At 36.6% G+C, this 20,242-nt stretch overlaps 1 protein-coding gene across 3 annotated transcripts in view; it reads left to right on the forward strand.

Moving 5' to 3' along the window:
• FBN2 (fibrillin 2) overlaps positions 1 to 20,242 on the forward strand; it is a 277,965-nt gene that overhangs the window by 85,918 nt on the left and 171,805 nt on the right. For all 3 annotated transcript variants that reach the window (XM_037509420.2, XM_037509419.2, XM_054694452.1), the window contains exon 6: positions 9,864 to 10,061. In XM_037509420.2, coding sequence (XP_037365317.1) covers positions 9,864 to 10,061 — 198 coding nt within the window. The remainder of the gene's footprint in view (positions 1 to 9,863; positions 10,062 to 20,242) is intronic.

Consider the following 20,242-nt stretch of genomic DNA (forward strand, 5'->3'; position numbering starts at 1 on the left):
TGTTGATGTGCCTTGTCATTTAAAATGCTTGGTCCCCTTGTAACTCATGACAAAAAATTTTGTTTCTTTAACTTCCTTCTACAAAAGTGACAATATCCTTCTGCTTAAAGAATCTTACTATTTTTAATCTTCAGCATTATGTTGTTGTTGTTATTATCCTTAAAGGTAGTTAATTGATTTTGTTCTTGGGACAGTTTATTTTTAAGTCCATAGACCATGAATTTTAGGACCATGTCTTGATAGCCTTCATCCTTATGAAACATGCCATCAAGCATAGCAATTTTGTTTGTATCATTGGCCAGCACCTAATTATCTTTCCTGTCTCATTCTTTAAGAGCCCTTTGATGTCAGCAGCAGTCTTGTGCTTTGAGAGACTGGTGAATGGTGTTCTTCTCCTGGAATATTAAATAATGGTATTATATTAGAAACAAAATGCAGTGCAACTATGGTGATTAAAGTAATTGCTCCTATTTGCAATAGCAAAGGCTTTAATGTTTCTCTCAATGTATAGAGAGAGAATTTCCTCCTTTTGTGGCATGACTAGATGAAGACTCATTTTTAGTAGAAATCAGAAGCAAAGCAAGACTGGCTTGCTCATTGGGAGTTAGGAGATATTCTTGGCATTGACAGGGTGGACAAAAATATCAAAAGCTGAGAATGTGACATTATGAGTCTAGGGTTTAATAATCACAGCCTTTGTGGTATAGTGCTTTGGAGGGAGGTAAATAGCCAAGTTGAATCTCAGCTTCATATTTATTCTAGCACTTTGATTCTCTACCAGTGATTTAATATTTTCGTTTGTAAAAATGCAAAAATACGTTTTTAGCATCTCAGGATAAAAGATTTTTTTAATAAAAAGTGTCACTATAAAGTTCTTGCCACAGGATTTTCTTCTGTTGACTTTCAGTAAATATGTACAGTGATTGCTATCACAATTCAAGAAGATACTGTTTTTCACTCACTAAATGAATAAAAATTAAACCATTTGCCTCCACTCAGTGTTGGAGACAGGATGTGAGGAAGCCGCCTTTCATTTGCACTAGTGTTGAAAGTGCAAACTGGTAAAATCTATTCAGATAATAATTGGCTTTTTTTTTTAGTATTGGACATGTGATCCAGGAATTCCCATACTAGAAATGTACAGGAAAACTTGCCAAAGAACCTAGTCAATAAGTATGCAGCAGAGTATGTACTTGTAACCAATAGTAAACAGCATAAATATCCATCACTGGGCAAGTTGTCTGTGTTTCCGGGAAGCGATTCAATGCTCTCAGTGACAATCCTGTATAAGAAAAGACTGAAAGTTTATTTAGGTGTTAGAAATTTAGGTTTGCTTTATGTAAACATAATATCAAAACCTTATGTATTTCTTGAGGTTGTTAAAATTGTTTTTTAATTGTGGAAAAAGACGCCAAAATTTTCCATTTTAACCATTAAGTGTACAGGTCAGTGGCATTTCAGTTCATTCACAAGACTGTTAATATCACCACCATCTATCCACAGAATTCTTCACTTTGTACAACTGAAACTGTACCTATTAAACACCAACTCCCTGTTCCACTCTCTCTCCAGCTGGCAGTACAGCTGTACTTTCTGTGTCTATGAAATTCACTGCTCTAGGTACTTCTCTTGAGTGGAATTGTACAGTTTTTTCCCCCCTTCCTTTTTAAGGATGGATAGTATTCCCCTGTATACAGATTTTTAAAAATTTGCAAATCTGCCAATATATACTTGGGTTATGTCCACCTTTTGGATATCGTTAATAATGTTTCTATAAACATGGGTGTACGAATATGCTTTCAATTCACTAGTATATATTCCTAGAGCTCTTAAATTCAACTTATAAGTATTACTAATCTATTAATAAATCTAGCATATTTTAGTAGTCACTTTAAGAGACCTTTAAATAATATTTGGCTCCCCGTTTATACTTAATGAAACACCTCCATACCATTTAAACTGTTTTTATATATTGAATACATTCAATACCCTTCTTAAGTACTTTAATTTCTAATACATTTCTTAAGTACTTCAGTTGTGCAACTTTAAAGAAAACTGTTGAATTACTCAGAGTATAAATCTAATTAAAAACTGAAGATATGAGTATTCAAACTTATAAGCATAAATTTATAAAGACCTGAAGTTCAGTTAATGATCTAGTTCTTTATACAAGCATAGTCATATTTTAACTTTAAAATCACGAGTCTAAATTATTCGTTTAAATTGTGGTTACCAGTAATATAATAGAATACAACAAATTTTGTTAAAATTGCAGCTACATAATTTTGCACAGATTCCTTAAAGCTAAATTATTAATTAATGGCTTTGATTCTTTTAAACGTTTCTGTACTTCTAAAATTCCCTGAGGTTGACAGATATTCTTCTATCAAGGAAGTCAATTACTATCCTAGTCATTTGAGTTTATTTAACTCTGAGTATTTAGACCTGGCATGAAGTCTGGATTTGCAAATATTCAGGGCAAATTTTATTGAAACTAAGGAAACTATTATATCATCTCATATAATTTTGGGGGTTGCCTTCTCTGCATGCTCCAATTATATCTATGATCACAGATTTTAGCTGGCACACTGACTGGGTTTTCAGTCACAGCTCTAACAGGATGCACTAAACCATGTTTATAATTGCTCTGTCAGAAACCCCATTACTCAGAGGAGATGGTCCCAGAGCCAGGCTCATTAGACTCGAGTTACACACATTCCACCGTTCTTCATTGTACTCCTTTGTGTCTCAGCTCACACACAGGTGATTGCTTGATTACATGTTGCTTTTCTTCAGCCTGAGAATGGAAATATCTGCTTGCCTAATCCCAAAGATTGTGCAATTTAATGGGAAATCCCACATGGTTTCATATACTTATTAGCATCAGGCAATTCTTCATATACAAAAGTGGGAATGGATGGAATTCTGCATATCTTGTAGTATTATTTGACTTGCCTTACAGTAATTGGTCTCAGATTTCACAATTCCTGGGTATGACATTTATGTTACAGTTACGTGGATAGTTTCCCAAGTTACTGCAGTGTCTAGTCTATGCAACTGCAGATGCATTCTTCTGACAATTGAATGCGTTACAGATGCATGAGTAGCTGATATATTGGTGGTGTGATTAATTTTCCTCCCTATGTAGGGTCTTGTGTGGATCTAGTCCATTGAACTTGCTTCTTTTTCCTTTTTCCCATTTTTTAATCTGCCAGTGCATTCCTGTCTTACTTTCCATCTCATCCCATGTTAATTCAAGAGCCTTTATTTTCAAAGTATGTGTAACTGTACCCTTAACTCTTGTGCCATTCTGGAGTTTTTCATTTTTGACAGATAAGCCTTAACCCTTAATGAACCCTAATCTCTGAGTGAGTCTAGAATTGCTAGAAAAAGAAAAAACCAAAATCAGAACAACAGAGAGAGAGAGAGAGAGAGAGAGAGAGAGAGAGAGAGAGAGAGCGCCTGCATTTCATCTGGGAACCTGCTGGGTTTTCAGGTTAGCTTTTTCAGTGTCCACAATACCATCTGAAGAAGCCTTAAAGATCTGATATCCCAGCCAACTCCTGCTGAAAACCTTTGTCCCTAGTTTCACAAGGAAAATAGAAAGTATTGGAGTGGACATTGCTTATTTCCTTTTACTATATAACTATGCCTACATCCTGCCATTCTCCCCTTGGGTTACAATACAAAAAAAGTGCTTTTTTTCCCTTTCTAAGGATTAACTCTTCCACACAAATCCTGGTTTCACTCTTACCATGACTCCTCAAGAATCTTATGGTAGGTATAATTATTTTTTTTTTGGTAAGCATAAACCCTCCGTTTCAACTAGATCATTCCCATTGACTTTTGGAAGTGCCTGTCTCTTACACAACACAAAACAAAAAAATATATAAAAATAAACCAAAAAACCCAAAAATAACAAAAACCCTCTCTTTCAATGTCAAGTGCCCCGTCACATCACTTTCTTTTTTAGCTTCCAGAAACCTCTCCAAATGTTGTCTGGTCGCCTATACAACAATCATGCTGAACTTGGTTTTCTAGTTACTGTTTATCATCCCAGTTATATTAAAAGGACTTGTGAAATTTCCAAACACATTGATTTGTATTTATTTAAAGTAAAATGACAACATAAGTTGTAGTAAAACAAAATGAAATATTGGCAAGGACATGGAGAAATTGGAACCTTTATTAATTACATAAAATGGTGGCACTATTTTGAAAAATAGTTTGGCACTTTCTTAAAATATTAAATATATGTTCACTGTATAATTCAGATTGGTTAGCAGAAGTGGTGATATTCATGTAGTGAATTACTAGTTAGCTATGAAAAAGGATCAAAGTTTTTGGTTTGATGCAGATGTTCTAAAACTGAATTATAGTAATGGTTATACAATTTGATAAATTTACTAAAATTTTTTATTTATATATATATATAAAAAAGACCTGTCTACTTATGTCATATGAATTAAACCTTAATGAAGTTATTTGATTAAAAAAGTACCAAGTTGCCAGATTTTTTTATAAATTTGCTAATTGTACCAATTTCTTATATGAACAAAAGTAAAATTGTGCAATACAAATTAACAGTAACATGCTAGTTTTCACTTAGTTTCTAGAAAATCAAAACAGGGCCTCCCGGTGGCGCAGCAGTTGAGCGCTGGGTTGCGAAGCTGCCCGCAGCCTCTGCGGCGCCGTTTCAATCCCTGACAGCTCCCCGGCCACCGGAGAAGGGTCCCGCATATGGCGCACAGACCTCTCCTGCCGCCCGCTGCTCCCCTCAGCAGTGTACTTCGGTCCTTCTGCCTGCTCTGCTCCCCGCTCTGGCTCTGGTGAATTCTCTCACCCTCCCGCGCTTCTGACGGTACCCAGTGCTTGTATAAATAAATAAATAAATCTAAAAAGAAAAAAAAAGAAAATCAAAACAATATTTTTGTTTTGTGTATTTTGTTAATTTTAAACAAAATTTTCTGGGTCATAAGGTAATGAGAAAAATGTCTGTTTCCAATCTACTGACTCCAGTATATTTATTTATTTACTATTTTTTTAAAGATTTATTTATTTATGCATACAAAAACCGGGGTGTAAGCCAGAGGTGTGGGGAGTCAGAGGATTCACCAGAGAGAGAGTGGGGAGCAGAACAGGCAGATCTACTGAAATACATTGCTGAGGGGAGCAACGGGCGAGGCAGGAGAGGTCTACTATACACCATGTGGGTTAGCTCCCTGGCCAGCTGGGGATCGAACTAGTGCTGCAGTGGTTGGCAATAGATTGATAGCGCTGTCTTTAACCCCTGCGCCACCAGGGAGGCCCCGACTCCAGAATATTTAGTGAATAGCAGTTCTCTCCTTTTGTTCTTTGCTACAACACTGCAAGCATATCCTTAATAGTGAATGGTTAGCATGGTATACAGTGATATTTTACCCATCATGAAATCTTCATGAAGAGAATACATTTAAGATCTTTTAAGACTTGCCCAGAATAAAAATGCAAGTAAAGTTTGGGGCAGAATGTTTTAATATGATCAGGAATTTTTTTTTTTTATAGAGGCATGTTCTATTTATTTGTTTATTTATTTGTTTGTTTTTTGTTTATACATGCACTGGGCACAGTCAGAAGAGCGGGAGGGTGAAAGAATTCACCAGAGCCAGAGCGGGGAGCAGAGCAGGCAGAAGGACCGAAGTACACTGCTGAGGGGAGCAGCGGGCGGCAGGAGAGGTCTGCGCACCATGTGGGACCCTCCTCTGGTGGCCGAGGAGCAGCCGGGGATCGAACCGGCGCCGCAGAGGCTGCGGGCAGCTTCGCAACCCATTGCTCAACCGCTGCGCCACCGGGGAGGCCCTGATCAGGAATTTTAAATCCCTTTTCAGTATTTGGCATTTGTTCATATTCCCCATGTTAGTATTTCTTTAGTAAGTATGCAGCATTATAAGTTTTCATTTTAAAATAATCAGCGGCCAACTAGAAAGCAAAATGTAATGCTATAAGAATTAAATTAGAATGATTTGTAAGGAGAGACATGTAGGCAAAAGAAATAAAGAATGGTAAACTCGATTCTCAAGCAGGGATTTGGGATTGGCTTAAGTAGAGCTTCCAACTATTTATCCAGAGGACAAATAGCTATCTTTGTCCAGATAGTCTACTCTTCCTCAAAGAAAACAGACTAAGAGCATAATTTTAAGAGAGTGGTGTAGTTAGAAGGAATGAAATTCCTGATAGGCTGGTTTATTTAAGAATGGGGGTTTTGAGAAAGGCAATACAAGCAGACTTCTCGTTGAGAATCCTAAATATGTAGGGAAAGTGATCATAGGTATATATGCATGAATCTACCAAAACTATTGTATAATTTTTGCAAAAAATAGACTTTTCCCCCTCTTGATTCAATTTGATATAATTAATTATGAGTCTAATATTTATTTAAAATGGCAAGATGGTGTGGTGTCTGAGGATGATAGGGTTAAAAAAAATTTTGACTCAATTTGTGATACAAATAAGCACACAAATAAGTGTGCTTATTTACAAGGTTGATATATCTACACCTATCCTATAAAGATTGTCTTTTTCGAAAATGTGATTTGTGGCCAGCACCTCTGTTGTTTTACGCAAGAGATTAAAATGAACTGTTTTTGGTGAAAGTGAGCTGTAAAGTAACGAGACGCTAGACCACCTTGCTAAAAAAGTTACCTATTATAGATTTTGTTTCTTTATGTTGAACTTTTAAAATATTATTTTCCGGGCCTCCCTGGTGGCTCAAGGGGGTTAAGACGCAGTCTCTGTAGCTGTGGGCAGCCACTGCAGCACGAGTTCGATCCCCGGCCTGCCAGGGAGCAACCCACATAGTGCAGCAGACCTCTCCTGACTCGCCTGCTGCTCCCCTCAGCAGTGTACTTTGGTCGATCTGCTTGTTCTGTTCCCTGCTCTGTCTCTGGTGAATCCTCTCACCTCCCCACACCTCTGGCCTGTACCCCTGCTCTTGTATGCATAAACAAATAAATATTTAAAAAATAATAAAAATATTATTTTCCTTTATATGAGAAAACCTCATTCTTCACTAAGAAAATAGAAATGTGGTTTTAAGTTTTATTTTTGTCATTACATATTTTGTCATACATATCTAAGATGTCATACCTATCTAAGATATAATTTTTTATTGATTTATTTTATTTATGCATCTAAGAACTAAGGTATAGACCAGAGTTGTGGGGAGGTGAGAAGATTCACCAGAGACAGAGTGGGGAGCAGAACAGGCAGACTGGCTGAAATACGTTGCTGAGGAGAGCAGTGGGCAAGACAGGAGAGGTCTGCTGCACCATGTGATTTAGCTCCTTAGCCACAGATCAAACTTGTGCTGCAGTGGCTGCCAATAGCTTCATAGTGCTGAAACTTTGTCTCTTGCACCACCAGGGAGGCCATAAGATGTAATTTAATGAATTTAATGTTAAATTATATCCAAGTTTGATTTTCTCCATAAGTGTTTCTTAAAAGTTTTACCATCATTATTGACTCTTCCTCCTTTGAATGAAAGGTGGTTTTATTATTGCAAAAATTTACAAGAACTTCTTGCAAAACTTCTGGCTTCCCTGTTGAAATGGAATTAAATCATTTACATATAGGGCTTATCAGGAAATTCTGACTGTCATCTTACATTCCTAAGAATATGCATATAATCACTGTGGGTGGGGGAGAGCTTTCACATATTTCTGTTGTAATTTTTTTTTAATTTATTTATACAAGCACTGGGTACAGTCAGAAGTGGGAGGGTGAGAGAATTCACCAGAGCCAGAGCAGGGAGCAGAACGACAGACTGACGAAATACACTGCTGAGGGGAGCAGCAGGCGTGACAGGAGAGGTCTGCGCGCTATGTGGGACTCTCGCCGGCGGCCGGGGATCGAACCAGCACTGCAGAGGCTGCGGGCTCAACCGCTGCTCCACCGGGGAGGCCCTCTGTTGTAATTTTATAACAAATATGAGTCACTGAATTGGCTAGTCTTCAGGAAATTTCCCTTTTTCTGATTTCTCCTGTATCTCAAACCTCAACAACAAAAGTCAAACTAAAACCTAGTTAATGATTTCGTTCCACTTGAAAGAATGTATACTGATGATGTAAAAAGTTCAATGAAATTTATTGTGGCAGGAAGGAGGGATAGAGTAGAAATGCCTAGGATCAGCTTTCAGGTTGACTTGTCTAGAATCTAGATCGGTGTTCTTAAGCTTTATGGTGTGTGTAGATCTCCTGATCATCTTACTGAAATGCAGATTCTGGTTAAGTGAGTTGAAGATAGGGTCTGAGCCTGCATTTCCTACCAGCTCCCGAGAGATACATATGTTGCTGGCCCATGTACCACATTTGAGATGAAAGGACCAAAATCAATTGTCCTTAATATTCATAGAAGTATCTGCCCATAAATCATATGTGACAGCATTTGTTAAAGTTTGTATCATTTTGGTGGTGCTGAACAATGGTATCATCACCTTGCAGAGAGCAAAGATCATACAAATTACCTGAGAAATAACTACCTAGAAACAATCCATGACAAGGGACTCTAGTAGCACTGTATTACTGATTGGTTGCTTTAGAAAAATAAAGAGCAATGAAACACTTCTAACCTCATTTTGAAAGGTAAGATAGGTCAGTATTCTGATGAACAGAGATGTAAAAACCCTCAACAGGATTGTAGCAAACCAAATACAGCAATATTTGCTTAGAACTAAACACACTGTCACGGAAACAAATCAAATTGCTAGAATGAAATATTCATAGGCAATCTAGACTCCCCACATCCATAAATCAATGATATGGAAGGAATATATCTTTATTGGTTCTATTTTTTATTATGATATTTAATAAGTTTATTTTTTTATTTTTTACATCATTGTTCATTTTTAAATAATATTTGCTCCCCCCCACCGCCGCATAGAGTTTCCTTCCCTAATGCACACATGCACCATCACCTCAGTCCCCTGTGCTCCTCCCTCCCTCCCTCTGATCCCTCTCCCTCCTTTTCCCCTGCAGGATGTCTCTAATTTATAATTGTCTGTTTTTGTTTTGCTGTGTTTTGTATTGTTATTTTTTTACACTGATGTCTTATTTGGCTCCCCTGTATTCCTCCTGTAAGTGAAATCCCATCAATATTTTTTCTTTTTCCTTCTGGCATATTTCACTGAGCATAATTCCTTCTAGTTCCATCCATGTTACTGCAAATGGCATGAGTTTATCTTTTTTGATTACTGAATAGTATTCCATTGTGTATATATAACACATCTTCTTTATCCAGTCATCTATTTTTGGGCATTTGGGTTGTTTCCATGTTTTACATATTGCATATAGTGCTGCATATATTGGTTCTGTTTTGACTTTCTGAGCTGTCATCCTCCTAATCAGGCATTAAAACAGATATCTTGCATGTGCTGATGGGAAATATCAATGAGTGATGACAGTCGGGAGTAGTGGGTAGCTGGGACTATGGTCCTGGAAGTCAAGCTCATTCCACCAGTGCCATGTAACATGGTCAGAATGTTCAACTTTTCAAGAAAATCCAGAAATACAAATTCATGCAAATTTTCCAAATTTAAAAGTGTTGGCTACTAATTTAAATTCTTTTAAACTCTGCGAGCCAAGAAAACACATCTGTGTCCCAGACACAGCTCCTGAGCCACCCATTTACAATGTCTAGTGTCAAATCTACTGAAGTCTCCTAATGCACTTCTTGTGATTGAAAAATTATTAATTTTCTAAATGAAATGCCTTGTGTCTTTAGACACTTTGGTCAAAAGAAATAGTCTCTGTTTTATGCATTTGGAGGCATGGGTGCAAGACTGGTGTGTGATTGTAACAGCTGTCTTTCCATTTTCTTTCACATTCCAGATTACAGGACAGGCCCATGTTTCACTCAGGTCAACAACCAGATGTGCCAAGGCCAGCTGACAGGCATTGTCTGTACGAAGACTCTGTGCTGTGCCACCATTGGACGGGCTTGGGGTCATCCCTGTGAGATGTGTCCAGCCCAGCCTCAGCCCTGCCGACGGGGCTTCATCCCCAACATCCGCACTGGAGCTTGCCAAGGTGAGTCAGCTGTCTACCTCTCCACACAGGTGCACCCACGTGTCAGGTCTCCTTTCACCTCCCATGGAGAGTCTGACACTGTGGATAACAGCCTTTATGCCAATACCATTTCCAACAAGGGCCTTGTTGTTATTAGCAATCATGACGGGATGGCTTTTATTTATCCCCTATAATAAATAGTTCAATTCTTGACATAAAAGAGAAGAGAAATAATATGAAATATAGGGAATATTTTAGAAATACAATTAAAATGTGTAACACAATCAGGGGATGAGCTACTCCATGTCTTTATCCTGGTGGCACCACATTTTCCCTATTATGAGAAAGCATTCTCTTACTCTCTCCTAATCTCATTTAGGTAATAAGAACCTAAGCTTAGGTAGCAGGGAGAATAGCTGTCCTATATTGTTATTAGTCATATCTTCCAAGTCAGTATGAACTCTGTCCATCCCTGTAGTTATTTCAGAATGTCAACCAAATTGGTTACAATCTTGTCTCCAGGCAGTCATTTGAATGGGCCCAGTTATATCCTGACATGTAATTTATTTATCAGGGCTAGGCTGGGACCCTGAGGATGTACAACAGTGTATACCAACACAAGCAGATGCAGACTGTTATATGCTTGCTGGAAAATTAATTTATTTTCAACCACCATGATGCTTACCCTTTTTTGGTTACTCTCTAATATCATGTGTACTAAACCCATCTTTAGAACTTGGGAACAACTCTGAGCTCTGAAGTGGCAGTATGATCATAGGAAAATTATTCTTGTATTATTCACAAAAATGATCACTTATATTTGAGACATGGAGATAGGTTTGCTATAATTAAATCATATGCAAAATTAGATATGATTGATGTAACTGACCAATATCAAAGGCAGGGGTATTATCTCCCGTGCCCATATAAATGGGGTATTGCAGAAAACCAGTCCACTGTCCTAAAACTCAAATGTCTGGGCCTCCTTAATGGTGGGGGATTAAAGTCTCAGTAGTATCAAGCTATCACCAGCAACTGTGGCATAAGTTCAATCCCCAGCCAGGGAGTTGATCCACATGGCATAGCAGACCTCTCCTGTCTGCTGCTCCCCTCAGCAGTGTATTTCAGTAGATCTGCTTGTTCTGCTCCCTACTCTGTCTCTGGTGAATCCTTTTACCCCCCACCCCCACACCTTTGGCCTACACCCCACTCCAGTTCTTGTATGCATAAATAAATAAATCTTTAAAAAAGTAAAACTCAAATGTCAAATGTAGTTTGGAGAGCATTTACATTGCCTCAGTTCATGGAGAAATAAAAGTCTGCATAATTTGATAAATATATTCCTGACAGTGGTCACTAAGGTATTTTACTTTTGTAATTTTATAAAAAGGTTAATATTTTTAAAAATGGTCTGTCTAAATTCTTTTCAAATCAAAACTATAGCAATACCCAAAGGATGACCATATGACCCAACAGATTAGCAACTTTATTAATTTCATGTAAAAACTTTGTCAGCTTTGTACTTAGAATAATTTTTGACAAAAGTGTTATCTTTTGGACTAATATCTATCACAAGTCAGAAGTAAATATGAAGATTGTGATAAATATAGTTTTTAATCTTGTTTAGTATAGATAGTAAAATTCTCTATTTTTGATATGATTACCAGTAAAATCATACAGAGTTCCTAATAAAACAATAATTGGTCTATAGAAAATATAATATACTAGATGTTACATGGTAATTACTATTCTATGTATTTCCTAGTTTAGGCAAAGATTACCATATAATTATATAACATGGGTTGCTATTAAAGATAGAATAATATGTAGCTCTATATTAATACTGCTTGGACTTACTAGAATAATACTTTTTATTTATCACTTTCCAAAATACAGATTATTTATGGTGTTTATTGTTTTTACTCTACTCCAGCAGAATGTAAGCTCCATTCGGGCAGAAATTAATGTCTCTGAGAGACCTAGAACAATGCCTAACCTGCAATAGAAGCTCAGTGTCTTTTGAATTGATAAGTGAGATTAAGTTCAAATACTTTCAAAAACATTATTTTATAGGAATAGGTCTGGTTTAGAAAAACCCTAAACCAAGATCTTCTGTCTTTGTAATTAGCTTTTTCACCTACATGTTTTGTCATAGGCCTAGTTACTAAAAATGTCTGACCGGATTTCAAATTTCTGAATGTCCTCTAGTTTTAGTAATGTCTGAAAGCTTATTTGATTTTGCTTATGCAAAAAGATAAGCTTTAGGATTTGCTTGCTTAAAAACCTAATGGTTTAATATAGCAACAGGAGCAAAATTAAGTTTGCCACATAGTTAAAATGTCTGGAAAAGCCAGTTTAAAATGTTCTGCTTTATTTCAAAATCATGGCATAGCCTGAAAGTTCTCAATTAAATAATAATCCTCAGTTCAGGCTATTTTAAGACTACATCTTACTGTGATTTCATTTTTCCCTTTAAATTTCTAGACTATTTCCTAACTACTATTGCCAAATTAACTTGGAAGAAATAGGATATGAAAAAATAACATAATAAAACAGGATACATACATGTCAAATTTTGTTTGTAATAGTGATCTTTTTTTTTAATAGTACAACTGAAAATTTTTATAAAGTTAAAAATAAATTTCAGCTTCCTGGACAACTATAAATAGCTTAATATCGATTCTAAAATATGGTTCATATATTATCCAAGGAAAGACATTACTGAAGTTCTGAACATTAACCTATAGCTGATGCAATTACAGAATTACCTTATCTGTGGCTTAAAAGGCAATTAAAAATGATTTTGTAATAAACCAAAAATCAGGGCTGGCAGAAAATTAAGATTTTTTTATTTTATTTTATTTTTTTTTGGTTTTTAACTGTTGCTATGATGTTTTTGGGGGGTTAAGTCAGAAAGGTTACCATTCCTGGGTGCTGTGAGGTCAGTCATAAAGATTCTTGATTTCTTTCATACTGAGAGTTCTACCTCTTGTGCCTAATTTTAATCCACATTCAGTCTAGTGCTCTCTTCTATTTTATCATACATTGTGTACATTATTGTGCATTTATTATACATTGAAGTTAGCCATAACATACTTAACTAATTCATGCCTTACAATTTAAGCTATCATAAAACGAGTAAATAAAAGGTTTAAAAAGTGTCATTAAGCACTTTTCCAAGAATATTTACAGACTTTAAATATGCTGTAAACTGCCACATACTTATGTTGTAATATTTTCTAACAGTTTTTTATTTTTTTAACCTTAGCAGACTCTTCAGAGTTTAATATTTAGATGGCTATTTTAAGATTAATACTTAACTTTGGGTCTCCAGATTTTCAAAGTTGAAATGTATGCTTAGATTTTTTAATAATATTTAAATGAAATCCACATAATAATTCATGTTATTTGATATCTAGAAGGTAGGTCTTTAAGCTACTTCAAACACTTCAAGACTGAAAATATGTCAGAAGAAATTTGTTCATTAAATTCCATCTTCAGAGGCCTCCCTGGTGGCCTAGGGATTAAATCTTGGCGCTATCACTGCCACAGCCTGAGGTCAATCCCCTGCTAGGGAGCTAACCTATATGGCACAGCAGACCTCTCCTGTCTCTCCTGCTGCTGCCCTCAGCATTGTACTTTAGTAAATCCACTGTTCTGCTCCCTACTCTGTCTCTGGTGAATCCTCTCACTCCACTCACACCTCTAGCCTATACCTCAGTTCTTTTATACACACAAAAAAAGTTTTAAAAAATCCATCTTCGGCTTATCGAAAGTACTAATAGACCAGTCTGAACCTCCAGTCCATTCCCAGCACCGTGAGAATGAGGCACAGGAGTTCAGACATCTATGACAGAGTCAGGCCCTAGTAGGGCACAGGACAAGGACTTGAATGAAGAAATAGCAGTACAGACTTGAAATCAGTCCCTGCAAAGCAAAAGCCAGTGCCTGTTCTTTTCAGTCATACAGAAATACAGAATTATTTTATGCTAATTGACATGAAATGAGTTTTGAAGTTGAATCTCTGTTGCTACTAGGCAGGCATAGACAGTTGCTCAGTTATAGACTGAGAATAAGATACCCAATTACAAAGTTATTCCCAAACCATTTATATAATGCTAAAAGGGAGATTTGGTCCTTCTTAAAGAAAGTTAGAACCAAGACATATTATTTCATTTTTATTATTTAAATTAAAGTTTAAATTTTTTTTTAAATTTTAAATTTTTATTTTTTTTAAAGATTTATATATTTATTTTTATAAGCACTGGGTACAGTCAGAAGCGCGGGAGGGGAGAGAATTCACCAGAGCCAGAGTGGGGAGCAGAACAAGCAGACTGACAAAATACACTGCTGAGGGGAGCAGCGGGCTACAGGAGAGGTCTGCACGCCATGTGGGACCCTCACCAGGATAGAACCAGCACTGCAGAGGCTGCGGGCAGCTTCGCAAACCAGCGCTGAACTGCTGCGCCACCAGGGAGGCCTTTAATTTTTTTTTTAAATGACAGACCATTGCTTTACGTCCTTGTTAATTTTTTGACAGTATAGAATTTCTCACTTCACATGTGGTTACAGTATCTTTCCCACCACAAAAGCACCATAGTCCTTCACCATGGTCCATTGTGCTTCCGCCCTGCTTCTCATCCATCCCTCTTCCACTCTGGATGCCTCAGATCTTTGATAAACTTTCAAGGATTGGTTTTAATGTTTGTTTTCTCTGACCCTTTGAGAACCAAAACAAATTTATGTTCGCTGTACAGATTGGTCAAGTTCACCAGATCATTGCAATTTTTTTTTTTTTTTAAGATTTATTTATACAAGAACCCGGGTATAGGCCAGATGTGCGGGAGGGTGAAAGGATTCACCAGAGACAGAGCGGCGAACAGAACAGGCTGACTGACTGAAATACACTGCTGAGGGGAGCAGCAGGCAAGACAGGAGAGGTCTGCTGTGCCATGTGGGTAGCTCCCTGGCGGGGATGGAGCTTGTGCTGCAGTGGATGTAGATAGCTTCACAGTGCTGTCTTAACCTCTTGTGCCACCAGGGAGGCCCACTACCTGCTTTTCTTTTCTTTTTTAAAGATTGATTTATTTATGCATGAAAGAGCTGGGGTACAGGCCAGAGGTGTGGGTGAGGGATGAGAGGATTCACCAGAGAGAGAGCAGGGGACAGAACAGGCAGACTGACTGAAATACACTGCTGAGGGGAGCAGCAGGCGAGACAGGAGAGGTCTGCCACGCCACGTGGGAATCTCACTGGAGGCGGCCAGAATCGAACCTGCACTGCAGAGGCTGTGGATAGCTTCACAGCGCTGCACTCAACCTCCTGCACCACCAAGGAGGCCCTCATTGCAAAGTTTAATTTCAGTTCATGCTATGAGTATACTATTACCCATTCCTAACAGTCTAGATATAGACTTAAAACATCTTGGTCATAGAAACTCTTATTTAAAGATGACAGAATAGTCCCCTTCATCTAACTCAACAGAAGCAAATAAGAAAATGAAAAATAGATTACAAGACACTTTAAAAAAATTCTACAACACCCAAAGAAGTGATGAACACATGCAGTTCTTAAGAAGTCATTGGGACAGAGAGAATCCTCTAATTATTTAAGAGTATGTCAGTATCTTGAAGGCTATCCAGTATTTTATGGGAGAGAACTCCTTGTAAGAACTATAAATATGACAGAATCTCAGAATAACAGAAAGGGGAGAGCTGAAATAGAATCATCAGATGCAAGCCATTTCTAGTATCCTTGACCCAGCTTTCCAGCCCAAGGACACCTCCCTGCAGGCAGGAAAAACAGGCAGTAGGAACCTCTAGTGAGCAACTGCATCTTAAGATGCCACTTGAAGGTTGCAGTTAGATACCCAGGATGAAAAAGAAAGCGGGAAGCAGTTTGATGAGAGGCTGTTTCAGGCACTATTCCCTAGAGAAGTTTTCAAATCAACCCATTTCCTCTTTGCTTTCCCCACATCTTGCTTCAGCAGGAAATGGCTGAAGATAAGTAATGAAGACAAGGGACCTAAATATAAAAACTGAGAAAAAGAGGGGCAAAGAACAAAAAAGGAAAAGACAGATGAACATGCTTCAAAATGGAATTACTCAAATAAGTACAAAATTCATATACTTGTCTCTTATCGCAAGGAAATGTAATCAATATGGTGCTTCTTTTAAAGGTACTCAAAGGAGAAATTTTAAGATTTAAGTAAAGAGAGATTAAAAATTAAGAATTAAAAATTAAGAATTTAAAAATTAAGAATTAAGTAAAGACAGATTTAAAAAAGTTACTTTGTAGTACTCAAGAAAGAAACTGAAGAAGGTTTAAAAGTGGTTCTAATGACAGGCAGATAATATACATCTAATACTGTTTATATAATAAATAAATTTAATTATTTAGAGCACATTTATTTGAAGAAGTTGGAGAATAAATGAGTTCATAAACCATAATTACTATTCCTTTGTTATATTATTTTTAACCTTAGTAGAAATGGTCTGCAGTGATTATCTAGGGTTTAAGTTTCAGAAGATTTAATTTTATTCTATACAACCCTTACATGTGATTTGAAGTAATTGAATGTAAAAAAAATATTAAGTCTATGCCTGAATCAAAGGGATGAACAGAAACACAGCTGAATAATCTGGGTAGTGGAAAACTAATCAGTCAGTGGTAGCTGCTTATGTTAGCACTTCGAAAATATAACTCTTGCTAACTTTGAAGGTCTTAGGCTGGATTTTTTTTCTATATTTTGGCTTATATAGAGAATATTTCTACGTGTGTCTAAATTCAAGTGTATTATTTCTATTAGATTTCTTTAAAATTTCCCTTTTTATTTTAACAATTAACTTGATCTGCCTAAAAGATATTAATTCTGTACAGCTGGGTAGTCTAGGATACTTAAAAAATAAAGGTTTTATTTTTCCTTCTAGGAAAATACTTTTTTAGGCAATTACAAAATAAACCCTGTAATGTTGGATTGCTTTTTCCTTTGAAAAATAACTGAATCTACTAAATATGTAGTCAAAGAGTTTATGAATAGTATTAAGGGATTTATAGGGTTTGGCCTCATTTTTCAGCTTATACCATGATATTTTTTCTCTGATTTATCTGCCAGGAAAAGAGGTTTCTAGGGATGTTTTATACCACACTATAATGAGGGTGGAAATGTAGTACATTTAAAAAATAATGTGGTTTGAAATGTTCTGAATTAAACTGTTCAGTATATAAACTCCTTGCCATATATTTCATTTTACTTGCTTTTAGTTTGGATCAGATATCCTTTAATAAACAATGAAATCTACCTTCATTTCAGTATAAAATACTTTGGATTGCAGCAGTTAGTTTTTATAGATAGATAGCTAAAACAAGGAAGAAACAATAAGAAAACTAAGTTTTATAGCTTGAATACTTTAATTTACACACTAAAACACACCAAACTAAAGGCTTACCAAAAATAATAGGGTAAATTGTTATATACAGAAATGGAGATATAGCCAAAAAATATTCTTTTGCAGCTTTTTTTTTTTCTGTAGAAGAACTAGGGTGTAGGCCAGAGGCGTAGGGGTGAGAAGATTCACCAGAGGCAGAGTGTGGAGCAAAACTGGTGGATTTACTGAAATACACTATTAAGGGAGCAGCTGGCAAGACAAGAGAGGTCTGCTCCTCCATATGTGGGTTAGTTCCCTGGTTGGGCATTGGACTCAGGCTGTGGCAGTGAGACTTAACCTCTAGGCCACCAGGGAGGCCCCACAAAATATTTTTAATGGAAAAATAACAAACAAACATGCAGAACAGCACACACATGATCTTATTCTCATTAAACAACCACCACACTGAGTATGTATGTGGTAAACATCTAAAAGAACTGCTAGCATATCTAGTAGTTCTGGATTTTACTTTCCATTTTTCTGTATCTTTAACATTTATTGCAATGAGAATTTTTAAATTAAAGATATATTAATAAATCTGTTTTAGCTTGTCATTTTGAATAGAAGATAATCAAAAGTTGAATAAACTTATACATATCTATTTTTATATAATGTTTATAACAAAGATATACTGAATTAGATATTACCTTTATCAGAAAAAGAAAGTAATTCAAATTTACAATATAAAATCAGTCCAAAAGTCTAAATCAAAGGATTTTTCCCAGTCCCTTGTAATATGCTAACTGTATTTTTTTATACAATTCTTTTGTCAGGTTGAGGACGTTCTTTTGTTTTCCTGGTTTACTGGTGCTTTATTTTTTTTTGTTTTAAGTTTATTTATTTTTAACTGAGGTAACATTAGGGTATCCCCATTAGATATTACCACCATAGTGTACCCACCACCAACTCACTTGTACCCCACTACCACAGAACATTATGCCTCCTTTTCACCCTGTTCTTTACCTCCCCCTGACCCCTCTGCCATTGGTTTCTCACTTCTGTAGTCAGCTATGAAGGGTTAGTTTTTCAGCTTATCTTTATCTGACTGTCTATTTAGTTACTTTATTTTCTACATATTAGTGACACCATCCGGTTTTCATCATTCTCCTGACTTATTTCACTTGGCATTATCCTTTCACGCTGTATCCAGGTTGCCACAAATGGCATGAGTTGATCTTTTTTATCGCTGAGTAGTATTCCATTGTGTACATGTAAAAAGGAATTTCTTCCTTTTTAAGGCGAAATAATGTTCCATTGCATGTACATTCCACATTTTGTTTAGCTTTTCATCCATTAATGAACACTTGGTACTTGGGTTGCTTCCAACACTTAGCTATTATGAATAATGCTGCTGATAATATGGGTGTAAGGTTCAATTCTTTTTAACTAGTACCACAGATTAACTTTGAAAACTTTAAGTCCACTCATCTTTTCTGGGGCATTTGGGTTGTTTCCATAGTGTAGCTACAGTAAACTGTGCTGCAATAAACATGGGAGTGAATGTTTCCTTTCAAATTAGTGTTTTTGAATTTTGGGGGTAAATACCTAGGAGTGGAATTATAGGGTCAAATGGCAGACCCATGTTTAATGTTTTGAGATACCTCCATGCTTCTTTCTATAGGCTTGGACCAGTTTGCATTCCTACCAGCAGTGTAGAAGGGTTCCCTTTTCTCCACATCCTCGCCAGCATTTGAGGCACCATCCTCACAGATGTGTGATGGTATCTCATTGAGATCTTAATTTGCATGTGACCATTCTAATGTTTTCTTTGGAGAGATGTCTATTTACTTCTTTTGCCCATTTTTTTAAAATTTTGATTTTTTTATCAATTTTTTAATTTTTTTGCATCATTTTTCATTTTTAAACAATATTTGCTTCCCCCCACACCCTCAGGTGTAGTCCCCATAGAGTTTAGAGTTTCCTTCACTAGTGCACCCATGCACCGTCACCTCAGTCCCCATTCTTTTCCCTTCCTCCCTCCAGTCCCTCTCCCTCCTCCCCCCTGAATTATGTCTCTGATTTATAATGGTCTGTTTTTGCTTTGTTGTGTTTTGTACTGTTACTATTTTTATACATTTGATGTATGGAAATTGATGTCTTATTTGGTTCCCCTGTATTCCTGCTATAAGTAAAACCATCCGTTATTTTTCTTTTTCCTTATGGCTTATTTCACTGAGCATAATTCCTTCTAGTTCCATCCACGTTGCTGCAAATGTCATGAGTTTATATTTTTTGATTTCTGAATAATATTCCGTTGTGTATATATGCCACATCTTCTTGATCCAGTCATCTATTTTTGGCATTTGGGTTGTTTCCAGGTTTTACCTATTATAAATAGTGCTGCTATAAACATAGGGGTACAGATATTCTTTTGAATCAATGTTTTTGTGTCCTTTGGGTAGATCCCTAGGAGTGGAATTGCCGGGTCGTATGGTAGCTCCATTTTTAGTAGACTAAGGAACCTCCAGACAGCTTTCCATAGTGGTTGGACCAGTTTGCAGTCCTACCAGCAATGTAGGAGAGTTCCTTTTTCAACCACATCCTCACCAGCATTTATCGTTGCTTGTTTTTTTATATGTGCCATTCTTACTGGTGTAAGGTGGTATCTCAATGTGGTTTTAATTTGCATTTCCCTGATCATCAGGGATGTTGAACATTTTTTCATATGCCTGTTGGCCATTTGCATTTCCTCTTTGGAGAAATGTTTTTTAAGTTCTTCTGCCCATTTTTTGACTGGATTGTTTATTTTGTTTTTGTTGAGCTGTGTGAGTTCTT

Source organism: Talpa occidentalis, unplaced genomic scaffold (assembly GCF_014898055.3).
Source record: "Talpa occidentalis isolate TD23 unplaced genomic scaffold, MPIMG_talOcc4v2.1 talOcc4.13, whole genome shotgun sequence".
Taxonomy (NCBI): Eukaryota; Metazoa; Chordata; class Mammalia; order Eulipotyphla; family Talpidae; genus Talpa; species Talpa occidentalis.